The sequence below is a fragment of the Electrophorus electricus genome, chromosome 10 (genome assembly GCF_041902795.1).
Source record: "Electrophorus electricus isolate QZ-2024a chromosome 10, ASM4190279v1, whole genome shotgun sequence".
Lineage (NCBI taxonomy): Eukaryota > Metazoa > Chordata > Actinopteri > Gymnotiformes > Gymnotidae > Electrophorus > Electrophorus electricus.
In genome coordinates, this window is record NC_137506.1 from 16,219,362 (window position 1) to 16,232,232 (window position 12,871).

General features: G+C 39.0%; 2 protein-coding genes across 3 annotated transcripts in view; one reads left to right on the forward strand and one right to left on the reverse strand.

Annotated features, from left to right (window-relative positions):
• ptger2a (prostaglandin E receptor 2a (subtype EP2)) lies at positions 1-8,315 on the forward strand. 2 transcript variants are annotated; one of them, XM_026999839.3, is made up of 2 exons: positions 1-2,854; positions 5,358-8,315. In XM_026999839.3, the coding sequence occupies exons 1-2, from the start codon at positions 2,048-2,050 to the stop codon at positions 5,649-5,651; spliced, it is 1,101 nt and encodes a 366-aa protein (XP_026855640.1). In that variant the 5' UTR covers positions 1-2,047; the 3' UTR covers positions 5,652-8,315. The 2 variants fall into 2 exon arrangements, with proteins under 2 accessions (XP_026855640.1, XP_035388401.1); XM_035532508.2 differs by having other exon boundaries at positions 1-1,829.
• txndc16 (thioredoxin domain containing 16) overlaps positions 2,484-12,871 on the reverse strand; it is a 30,327-nt gene continuing 19,939 nt past the window's right edge. Inside the window, exon 20 of the transcript XR_014125592.1 lies at positions 2,484-2,594. The gene's annotated coding sequence lies outside the window, so the exon portion shown is untranslated. The remainder of the gene's footprint in view (positions 2,595-12,871) is intronic.

Here is a 12,871-nt window from a genome sequence, read left to right on the forward strand (position 1 = left end):
CAAAATTTATTAAGGGAAAATCCAGAGTCGTAGTCGCAGGGTTAGTCCAGGGTCATAGAGCCAATACGGACAGCTTTAGAATACATGACAAAAACAAGGGCTAGGATAAACTAAAGCTAGGAAACACAAACCAAAAGCACACGAAGGCATACAGGGAAAGTAGGCTATAACAAAAACTAGTAAGTAACATACGAAGGTAAGGAAAAACAAACCGGCTAGAATCAAACAGGCTAACATAAACAAGGCTTCGAAACAAAGACGGACTTGCATACATTCAATATATTCCACACAAACGCAATGAACAGCAAAAGCACCGGGCATCAGACAGAGTTAAAATACATAAACGTAACAAGTTAGAAACGAGGGACAGGTATGAGCAATCAAACGAGGGGTGGAGAAAACGAAACTACGGAACAGAACTAAAATACGCACGACAAGGAAAACATGGAACATGGAAGCTGGGAGTGACTAACCGTGAAGGCCTAAGTTGATAGCTGAATAGATTTCCCTTAGAAACTTCTCCTAAAAAAACATTTTCTTGTTGCATTAAAAACTATATCTGCAAAGCAAAATGAAATAATGAAAAGTGTAGTCACAGTTGCAACCATATGAATAATATAAAAACAAATGTTTTTCAGAGTTTTAGAATTTCCTCTGGTATAGTTGTGATTCTTATGTATTGGTTGACTATAACGGGTAGCAGCATAGGCTTTTATCATCATTATGACAGAAAATGAAATCCCGACTTTTGCAACAAGTTGCTGGTCATCTAGACAGTCTTAAATATTGAAGTCTGAGTAGTAAGACCATTAGTGTTGAATTAACTAAAGGGTTTAGTTTAATCTAGTTTACCTCTGTAAGCAATCTTATAAAACTTTTATAGAATTTAATTCAGAATTTAATTCAGCCCTGGTTAATTAAGCATATTTCAGTTGATATTTCAGATATTTAATCTAGTCTAGCATTGAACCCCAAGTAGATCATTTTAAAATTACAGTATTAGAAATGTATAGCTATTTGAGATCTTTATTCTTTCTATTTAGTGTGCACCCGTGCAACTAGTGTGTCTTACCCTAGTCTTGCAGCGTTATTTCATCTTGCTGACCATATATAACATGTAAAAATAAATATTCATATTGTACTTATAAGACAATTCATACGTAGAATATATATATTTATCTTGCATATATATATTTTTCTCTATGCACCCCTGTTTCTTTTCCTCAGTTTGGACAGAGCACTCTCCACAATTTCACTGCGAGTTTTACTGTGTATGACTATGTATGTGACGAATAAACCGAACTTGAACTTCAACTTGAACAATATTTTTCTCTAATGATTCTGATGGAACGGTTTATGTTTCAGCTGTAGAGGGCGCAGTAAGAAAACAAGTGACTCAACGTTTAGAGAAACGTTTTCATTTTGTAGTGGAGTAATGTATGGTTCAGTTCAGTATGGTTCAAACTCACGTTTAACAAATGTGAATTAGCCTTTAGAAATTGCCTTCACAACTTGTTTATTATTTTTAACTGAATGCAGAGGGTTCCATATTTCCCATATTCCACAACGTTTTTAAAACTAATCAAATGACTGGTGTTTCTGGTTGGGTGAGAGGGTGTGTCAATACTCTTGTGACGTTGTTCCATTAGGGATTGGACCCCCTGGCTCATTCAACAAAAAAAAAACTGATCGTTCACGTGCGACACCTGACCGCCTCCTAGAAGAAGAAAGCAGGCCACAGATGTACTAAAATCATGGCTAAAGTAACGCTTGGATGCATCTTTTCTTGGAAGTACCGCCTGTGCAGTGTATCGAGAGCACATACAGTGGTAGGTTTTGTGCCCTTACAGACGACAATGTTCAGCTTTTAATCCTCCTTTCAGATTTTGTATAAAGGAGCGAAACCACGTTGTGTTCAGTGGTCCAAAGTTTGGACGTTATAACTTTTTCATGGGTGTCGGCAAAAGGTTCTTTGTCTATATGGAGGGAACTTTGTGGATATTTCCCCAGTTACTTTGAAGCAGCTAAACAGAGCTCAAATTAAAAAATGTCACAAGACATCTACACCTGTCGAAATAGAACGACCGTGGAATCGAACGAAACTCCGGTCATCAGTGCGCTGATGTTCGCCGCTGGAGTCCTCGGAAATCTCTTTGCTTTGGTTCTTCTGGAAGTCCGGCACAGAAAGGAGCAGAGCCGGCAGCGCCAGTCCCTGTTCCACGTGTTAGTGACCGCGCTAGTAGTAACGGATTTAATGGGCACTTGTCTAGTAAGCCCCATCGTACAAGCTGCTCACGCTCTCAACACCACATTGATGGGGATGAGTGACGACGGCGCCGTGTGCAGTTACTTTGGATTCAGCATGACTTTGTTCAGTTTGACTACTCTTTCGATCCTGCTCGCCATGGCCGTGGAGCGCTCCGTCTCAATCGGGTACCCATACCTGTATGGACGGCATGTCACAAAGCGCTGTGGATATATCACCATTCCGTCAATCTATTTGCTGTGCACTGTTTTCTGTTCGATGCCCTTCGCAGGTTTCGGGCATTACGTTCAATATTGTCCCGGGACGTGGTGCTTCATTGACATGAATCCTGCGGAGAAGAAATACAGGGTTTTTGCCAACATATATGCAACAGTAATGCTTCTCATAGTAATCTTAATAGTAGTATGCAACTGTTTTGTAGTTTATCACTTGATTCTAATGTACAAGAGGCGCAAAATAAACAGGAGATCTGTAATGACACGGAGCAAGAAAGAACGAAGACACTTTTCTCTTGCAGAAGAAGTGGAGTACCTTATACTCTTAGTCATCATGACAATCATATTTGTAATATGCTCCATGCCTTTAATGGTAAGATTAATTAACATGCACTTTAATAACGGGATTTCACTTGTATATTATTTCTCTATTAATGTGTTATTAATATGTTAAATAATGTTTTTTGCAGACAGCCTAATAAGACAAGGTTTCAAGACAAGGTTTACAGTGGCAGTCTTACTTTTGCAGTATGTTTAGCAATTTGACTTTGTGTTTGATACTGAGCTCGTGAAACAATGTCCCACTCACAATCTGAGAGCACATGGAGCTGATCTCTGTGACTCAAATGAGGGAAAAATCACAGTTCAAATTACATTGCATAATGTGCATGGGGAGTGATTTGCAGCCTGCTGAATCATCCTTTAACATACAGAGTTAAAACAATGCGTTTGCACTGTATGCTTCCTTGTAGTGTCAGAGCTAGCACTTCAATTAATTTAAGGGTAATTCACTTATAAGGGTGTGGTTAGCTGTCCCCATTATGTCAGGATTCAGTTGTACTCAGATGCAGTGAACAACAGCTTTACCACAAAGACCTCCAACACAAAATAACTGTTGCTAAAATTAGCACCTTAGCACCTATACAAGGGATATATATATATATATATATATATATATATATATATATATATATATATATATATATATATAGAGAGAGAGAGAGAGAGAGAGAGAGAGAGAGAGAGAGAGAGAGAGACTACACCACTATCATATCAGACCTCAGATCTCTGATTTCAAAGATGTATTGTGAATGCCAAAACATGTGAATTTCATTCTTGCTTCAGATGAGAAGAAAGGAACATGGCCAGTGCATAGTAATCTCCGCTCTTACGGATTATGTCATGCAGGGAGCATGTGAATCAAGAATGAGTAATGATTAGATATTCAATTGAACTTTGAGAAAGTGGTTCACAGGGGAAAATACACTAACAATAGCAGGAAAGGAAGTTGAACCTCAGTGAAAAATGTTGCCATGTCAAAGCTGCTGATCGCCAACCTGCTCTGACTGAGAATTAATCTGTCTGTTTCTGTAGATTAAGGACAAGTTTGAGCTAAGTAGGGAGTCTTGCAAAAGGAAATGAGAAGGGTTGAGGAATATGAATGATTATCTTAGTTGAAAGGACAGTTTCGAGGTAGTGTACAAAAATGGCACTTCACAGAGGAGCATAGCTGAGCATCAGAGTATTCTCACACAATTCCCTACATTTTGATCATCTTTTGAACTAAATCTCAGTGCAAGGGTAGATAAAAACCCAAATTTTATCAAACAAATTAGAAGCAAATATAAGTATTGTTTCAGAGGTATAGATTACAACCAAGTCTAGATTTGATACGGTAGATGAGCACAAACTGGTTGAATTTCTTAGATATTAACAATACCATATGTAAGGTTTAAGTGACTTTAAAAAGTAAAGAGACTTTAAATTACTTTATATCATCTTTTCATACATACACAGTAAAGGTTTTTCCTGTCTGTGAAAACCAAAGAATACTGGCATGGATGAACTGATTATTCCACTGAATTGGATGTGGGTATTTCCTTGAGCTTGTAAGTCAGTAAAAGGAACCCAAAGAAGCTAACAGACCTTTTGTAAGATAAAAAAAAATGTTATATTGCTCATTTAGGGAAATTTCCTGGAGAGTTTGAGAATGAAGTGGTGTTTCCCCCTCGACTGCCCCAGCCTCCTCAACTTCTCATCCAAATGCTCAGCTGGGGAAACAAGTTGAGCTTTCTCATTAAATCTGTCTTAACCTGTTTACCATAAAATTAAATGTCTTTTTTGTTTTTGTTTTTTTTTCTGCTTATGCCATTTTGCAACAAAGCACCTGAATGCTTGTGTTCTTGACAGAATAGTTATAAGTGTGTAAAAGATTTTGTAGCTTCTTGAAAATGATGGTAAACATACATTAAAGACGGAATCTTTGTTCCGTGAAACCTGCTTAAAGATAAAACCAATAGTGTGTTGTTACTACTAAACAACTTGTTGGCATGCAATCATAGCAAGTCAGCAACATTTCACTTCTCAGATTTGGCAACCCCCAATTACTGTGTCTGAGTCCTGTGGGAGATTTTTAAATAAAACATTACTTTGTTACTAAGATTTTAAGAAGGTAAATTGTCTTTGTGGCTATTAATGATACAGACACAGCCACAAGTTCCATACACTCAGAGTACAAAAACTTTTACCTCTAAAAACAAATTAAAACAATGAATAATAAATTAAAATTCTGGCCAGATGTTACTTATATAACTCCCACTGCAATTCTTGTATGTCACCAATGAGATTTCTACATTTCACTGCTGCATAATAGAGACTTAGAACATTATACTATCTTAATATTTATATTAAATCTTAATATTTATTTGCCTTTATTGACCTGCATTTCTGAACTAGCTGTGGTAAAGTGATATTAAACTGGGATAACCAGGAAGCAACCAGGATGTTTGCCTTTGGTGGTGGAAAGTCCTTCCAAAGCATAGTGTCTTGTTGAGTTGAGAGGCAGCTAACCCTTTCACCTCTTGCTCTCCTGTTAGATCCGTGTGTACATCAACTCTACTCAGTCTTCGGACAGCGACAAGACTGACAAGACCGATCTCATCGCCCTGCGCTTTATCTCCATCAACTCCATCATCGACCCCTGGGTTTTCATCATCCTCAGCCCTTCCGTGCTGCGCTTCCTCTGGGGGGCGCTATGCAAGGCCAGCAGAAAGGGTTCCGTCTACAACACCTCCCTGGCCAAGAGCACAGATAGGCCCCCGGAGCAGGGCCCCAGTAACGCTGTCTCCACGGAGATCACCCACTTCACCAAGTCTGCCCAGATGCTGTGACCTGCTGTTCAATCTGGACTGCCCATTTGGATGGAGGCCGTAGATATGGCCTAAACCTGCTTTCTGAAGGTTGAGCTAGGTCTTGAGCTTCTGTCTAGAATGGCTCCCACATGCTCCCACGCACTCATTTAAAATGCATTGGCATTAGGAGGGGGTTTCAGAGTGCTTGTTTTTCCAAGTTTAGAATCCTCTAGAGACAGTTCAATTTGACTCTCGGAGAGATATGAACCCTAGACATTTTATGAACAAGATCATGGTTATCCTTGATCATGCAGCTCTGATAGACGCCCCCCCCCAAAAAAACAACAACAACAACAACAACAACAACACATTATTACATCAACTTGAAAAATGTTGTAGATGCATATCCTGGAGTCATTTGTGGAAAGTTTCATGGGCTTGTGCTTCGGAGAGAGTCTTATCGTTCTGGCCATTAGTGTAGTGCAAACATTCGGGATGAACAAAGTGCCGGCCTGTGAAGGTTTACTGGGGACAGCTGTGACTCAGCCGTGACTCAGCCGTGACTCGGCCATTCCCAAGTTGCCCATTTCGCAATACTTAATGGCAAGACTGGCCTTCCAGACCAGTGGGCTAATGCGATGTTCCAGCGAATTAATGCTATGGTCTAGCGGCACATGTAGACTCTTGCTAATGCATGTTCTGCATTTCTAGCATTCAGAAACACCCATGAGAAGGTTCAATAAAAACCTTATCGATGAGACATTAACACGTAGGTTGTCAAGACAAAGTATTTATTGGGGCTTAACATAATATTGGTGACTCACCAAGGCAAAGAAGTTATGTAAAAGTGTGTGTTTCTGTGTTCATCTCAATCAAGTGTTCTCCTGTCATTAATTTACACTGGGATGTCCAATCTCTTTCACTTCAGATCATATGTATACTGCGTTTTATAGTTGTGTGCATGCATAAAATCAGGCATATTTGTAGCATAGTGGATATTACAGAGACTGATATTTGGATTGTATTTTCAGGCACATTCCAGTTTCAGTCAGTTGTGAAGCTTGTATTTGTAGCTGTGTGTTTTATGTGCAATGTGGGGGACATTACCAGGTTTGTTTGACTCTTCTTTGTAGTCCAGTGATAGTAAGAAGGAAGCAAGATTTCCTCCATGACTATAAAGTAAACAAGATGAGCAATTTCCTGAACCTTAGCAGAAACAGTCAGGTACCGTCAAAACTAGTAAAGAACACATTTAGTTTACACACTTCTCAGTTCGATCATTGGTATAGGCTTCTATATACATGAAGCATATTATTCTGTGCTTATTGTGTACTGCAGCTTTCTGATCTGTACTGCAGAGGCAAATAAAATTTCACATGCAAAAAATGAAAACAAACAATAGCTTATTCTCCAGCCACATGGATGGATATAATTAGGTCAAGATCACTTATCTGGAACCAGGAAAATCAGTAGAGGAACTGTGTCAGTATTTGGGCTTTTGAACACGAGTTGTCTCACATGATCAATCAAGGGAAGAAGTGAGACGTTCCCCTTTTGTGCAAGTGTGAGAAACATGGGAGAGAGCCGTGAATGCCCTCAGGTCAAAACAACCACTACTCCCATGGCAATGTAGAGCTGAGAACCTGGAGGTCCCCACCAGTGCAGAGTTCAGTGTTTTCTCTGCATTAATAAACCTTTTAGTTATTATAAACCTGCCTTATGAGGTGAATGAGGGGTGTTATATCAGGGAATTTGTGGCTATCTTAACCCCAATGGGTTAGAGTTGTGTGCATGATAGAAGTCATTCACAGTGATCATGAACCTCCACAGATTTCCTCTGTGATGTTAAAGGTGGGCGAAGCGCTTTGCCTTTCTAAAAATCTTTGGATAGAGAGAAAGTATGAAAAGGAATCTCAGGAAAAAAATTACTACTAAGTCTTGTCCACTTCATACTGTACTGGATGTGATTTTTTAAATACAATTAGTCATGCTCAAGACTATAGCCATGATGGCCTACATTCAGCAGATAAATGTGGATGTGCTTTAATGTTACCCAACCCTCAAGAGGTCTTGGTCCTTATAACCAATTCTGTTTGTCTGTTTCCTTTTTCTCTTTATGCCAGCCCCTTCTTTGAAAAACAGTGCTAAGGCAACTTCATAAAAACAGGCCTTGGGGCTTTAGTTATGGAAAATTAGATTTTTATGGAGTTGTTGACATTGGCTAGAGAATTAGGATGCCATTATCAATCCCTAAAACATTTTTGTTTTGTTTTGACATTTTGAAAGTCCCCTCAACTAGTGGGGATGCCAATGGCAATGATATCTTAATGTAACCATCTGCCGAAAGTCTGCCAAGAGCTCGTCTGCCAAGAGCTCCACATAATGCCAGTTTCTCTTGTGCTACCACTCACCATACTTTATTGTGCTTGTAATACCAAATGCATAATACCAACTGTTTAATATGACAAATTCCAGACTACAAATTGTAAGTGGAATAGTGTAATCTCTTCTCTCACTGTTTTTTCTGTGTGTGTGTGTGTGTTTGGCAATTATCTCTGTGGTCATTAATAAATAAATGAGACTACTGTATATAATAATAATATAATAATAGATTACTGTAATATAATAATTATAAATACTCAGCTATGCTTCTGCATGTATTGCCTACCAGTGGGTATTTGTGGTCAAATGCATGGTTACAATAAACCGGTTTGTCTCAGTGTAATGCTATGCTTTTTTTTTCTAAGTGCATTCATATTTTTTATTAATTAAAAAACAGAATAAGCAATGGTAATTACTAGTAATTAGCAACAGTAAATGAAGGCCAATTTTATGTGTGCATATTAGAAAGGCCTGTTGAATCTCACAGCGCAATTACACCTAATCAGACTCATCAGCTCTGCCTGTGTTTACACAGTTCCATCTGTGTTACTACTGCATAATTCACACTGAGGGAGGATGCATTTTGCAGACTGGTGGGCTTAATACAGTGACCTGTGTTCCCTCTCAGAGACATGGTCATAGCAGAGCAGGAAACAGCCTCTTGTCTCCTGGGAGATAATGCCACACGGGGGAGTGGCAGCATATTCTAGCCTCACGCTCAACAGGCTACAATAAAATACACCACTGCATGGGTGAACGTGCACACACCCATGAGAGATGGGTAATACAGATGACACACACACACACACACACACACACACACACACACATACACATACACATACACAGTCTGTTCCTCTCTCACTCTCCTAACTGATGTCTGTTGGCCCTTTTTTTCACACTGTCCAAACAGACTACAGAAAGCCAATAATCCAGTGATCTATGTTTACTTGGTGCCATGCACTCATGGGTGGCTTAGCAATAAATCACTTACTGAGAAACAGATTTCAGTGTTCCCTGAACTCATATAACTGGCCTTAAAGATGAAGGTCAACTTTCAGATCTCTCCAGAGAATTACATATGAGTGCTTACATATGACACCTCTCAATTAACCCCTTCACACAAATTCTAATTTTCTCCATATGTTCAGTAAGACAATTATCTAACCGGTACTATTGATATACAAATTGTAACATTATAGTTCCAGTGATTAACTTGCTTTGTTGACTGGCAGTGCTATGCATAAGTATTCACTCAGTTGAATTGAGGTCTGGGATTTGACCTGGCCACACTAATACGTTGAGGCTCTTGCTTTCTGAGCACTCCTGTGTAGCTTTGGCAGTCTGCTTAGGGTCATTGCCATCTTGCAGCGTCAAGGACTGTCCTGCATTAGTTCCATCCATCTTCCCTTCAACTCTGACCAGTTTCCCCATTACCTGCAGTTGGAAACAACCCCAACAGTATGCTGCTACCACAATGCGTCACTGCAGGGATGGTGTTCTTAGGATAACGATCAGCATTTGGATTTTAACATTCTTCACTTTGGGGATGGTGTTCTTAGGATAACAATCAGCGTTTGGATTGTAACATTCTTCACTGTGGGGGTGGTGTTTTCAGGATAACGATCAGTGTTAGGATTGTGACATGCTTCACTGTGGTGATGGTCTTCTCAGAGTGATGAGCAGTGTTTGGATTGTACCATTCTTCATGTGTTATTCCTCTGTTTATCTTGTCACATGTCTTGTTTATGTTTGTCCATGTCTCGCTCAGGTGGAGCCTGTTGGACATCAGTAGCCACACCACCTGGGGGTTATTATGTTATTATGTTTGTTATTTAAGCCTGTTTAGTTTGTATGAGCAATGTTACATTGCCTCTTTTGATTGTTTTATTGCACTTTTGATGGATGGCTTTATCTTGGCAGAGTAATATATTCAATATTCTTTTTTATTTCCCAATAATAGACTTAATGGTGCTTGTTGGAATGTTCAAAATATGAGATTTTTCATAACCCTGATTGATACTTATAATTTTGTCCAACACATTTCATTTACATTTACATTTACGGCATTAAGGAATTACGGTATTACGGCATTTAGCAGTAGTCTTCATGATGTTTGTGTAGGTGTGCTCTCAAATAATGGCACCTGTAAGGACAAGGTGTATTTATATGTACATAATATGACACTTTCATTGCACACCGGTGGAATCTATTCAAAGAGTTAGAGGATTTCTGATGGCAATAGGTTACACCAGAACAAGTTTAGGTGTTTTCACAGTAATTGGGGTAAATACTTATGCAATCACAATTTTTTTATGTTTTTATGTTAGTGTGAATAATTTTGCAAACTACATTGAGGGGTGAATACTTATACATGGCACTGTAGGTATTATTTGCAGAGTCGTGTTATTCATTAAAGCATCTTACTCTCCTCGTTGTAAGTTATGTGATTAATCTTATGGTTCTCTTGACTGACCCACTGGGAAATCTCAGTATTTTTTTAACTACACACAGGAAGTAGAGATGAAATCTGGCCATGAACCTATAGATGTTATAAGACAGCTATTTTAGAGAGAGAATAGACAGGAAACCAACAACCCACCAGGATATGTTTAGTCTATGCCAGACTTGGTAAGGATTTACACTTGGTAGTATTTAATGTGATCATATGTCTGCAATTAACAAGTACTTCTTGAGGCCCTACTTGAGGTTTCACAGCTGACAAGACCATTATGTTAGTAAGATTCCTAGTAATGTCGTGTAATATCTAGACATTAGCAAATGGTTTTTGTCCTTACGTGCATCATAGCCTTATATGGGAAATGAGTTCCTAATCACAATATAATCCCATTGTTTGCCTAATTAAAAATGCCCAAGATTACAACCCCTATTCTCAGGACAGAAGAGCACAGACTACATGGCCATGAGAGTTGCTGGTGACAAGAGTGTCTTAAGATGTAATGTGACCGATTTATTGATCCCATACAGTGGTGACTTTGTCATCTCTGGTGCATCAGGCAGAATTGCATTGACAGTGATCATGTTAAATCAAGACACTGCATTATTTGAGAACAAATTGAAATGTACTGAGATTTCTGACTTCATATGTATGGGATGTGTGAATTCATGTGTTTTCTAAAGATTAACACATTTTTAACATTTCTAAATTAACATCACCTTTTGCACTGGTGTTATCTGATAGTTTGGATCAGACCTATTTTATCAGTAGTCTAATGGATAATTTAACTGGAATCATGTTTCTTGAATTTTTATGTATTCTCAGCAATAGACTGCATAGTGTTAGTGTGTTGTGTAATATGTTGAAGTTGTTGTGGGTGAACTTAAACCTCATTCCACAGAGGTTGGGTGAGAGTGTGTCCCTAAAAATCCATATTTGTCATTTAGTTTGGATGCATGTTTCTCTGTACAAACAGGAAATGGATCTCACTAGAGAATATGACCAGCGGCATTCCTGAGGCCAGACAGATTCATCACATATCCAAGTTTTTAGGTTTCTCTCTCACACACACACACACACACACTACACAAAATATTACCACTGTGAAATACGTATGATCAAATTAGTACGATAAAAAGTGGTGGCAAAATGAATCAGCATCAAATTCCTAATGAATTAATACAATGAATATAAAGCCTAATCAGCTAAGATTTTAGTTACCTTGTTTGATATTAAAATCCAAAATCCAAGAATGCATAATTAATCACTCTCAGAAGTTTGTAGATGTAGCCAAATATATTTTTTCCAAATAACCTTTTTCAGCAGACTTTGACTTATATTCTTTTATATGCTGATGTTTGTCCTTGTGCCACGTGCCACATACATTACTTCAGAGAGAAAAAGGACCTGCCAAGGGTCATCTTGTGTGCACAGCATGTCAGGACAGGAATAAAGCCGTCCGCGCTCAACCCTCAGCACTTTCATAACAAGCTCAATCTTACACAAACTTATCAGAGTTAGGAAATTATGTTATAGGTCATGACAATGTACCTGATCGTTCAGCAAAATGTTTGAAAGTCGAATGCAGCCTGGTTGAGATTTCTTTACAACTGTGTAATTGGAACAAATGTGAAGATTCAGCCAAGAAAGACCTTGCGGAAGGTTGGCCTCTGTACACACCGGTGCTTTTGGCTGAAGGGACACTACTGTAGGACCAGCCTTTGAATTAAATTATGTCATGGAGTACAGCCAGACATTCTGGCACATTCCTCTAGAAACCCATCATGTTTGATGAGCATAAAACCAGAAGAAAACAAACACAACTTAAAAATAGTCCCATTCTTATCTGGATGAGGTCAGAACCCTCCAAGTCAACTGCCTTCTATCACATGATACACTATTAGTCAGGATGACACTTTTTCATAGTAAGCAGATAACTCCTAGTGAACTGACAAAAAGTGCCATTAGGTCTCTGCTTTATAGATCCCTCTCTTCCAGCCTATACACATCTCCAAGGACAGGAGACAGCGTCTAGTAAGTAAAGACCTCAAGTGCTGGATGTGCTGTACATTCAAAGGAAATAGGCATGTTTTGTCAATAAGGACCAACCTCCAGTGAAAAGGATGTCACCCCTCACACAGTGCACCACCCTGGGCTAGAGGCCAGACATAGCTTTTTAAGCAAAAGGACCTCTTGCCTTGAACCTGAGACAGTTGTTTCCTGGAAAGGACAGAGACAAGTTTTCTCCTTCTGCACGTGGTCTCGTTGCTCCATTCAAAGTTTTTGTTCGTGATCAGTTGATGGTAAACACTTTTAACCGACCTTGTCAGAGTGGCTGGAGTTCCATGTTTGCAGAACATGAGGTGGTTTCATATTGGTAATTACAAGGCTCAGAGAACGTTTGAGTATTGACACACTG

Excerpts from the sequence above, each read along its gene's own strand:
- ptger2a (XM_026999839.3), top strand. The coding sequence starts at position 2,048 with ATGTCACAAGACATCTACACCTGTCGAAATAGAACGACCGTGGAATCG. Across the intron at positions 2,855-5,357 it reads TATGCTCCATGCCTTTAATG|ATCCGTGTGTACATCAACTC; the intron begins GTAAGATTAATT and ends CTCTCCTGTTAG.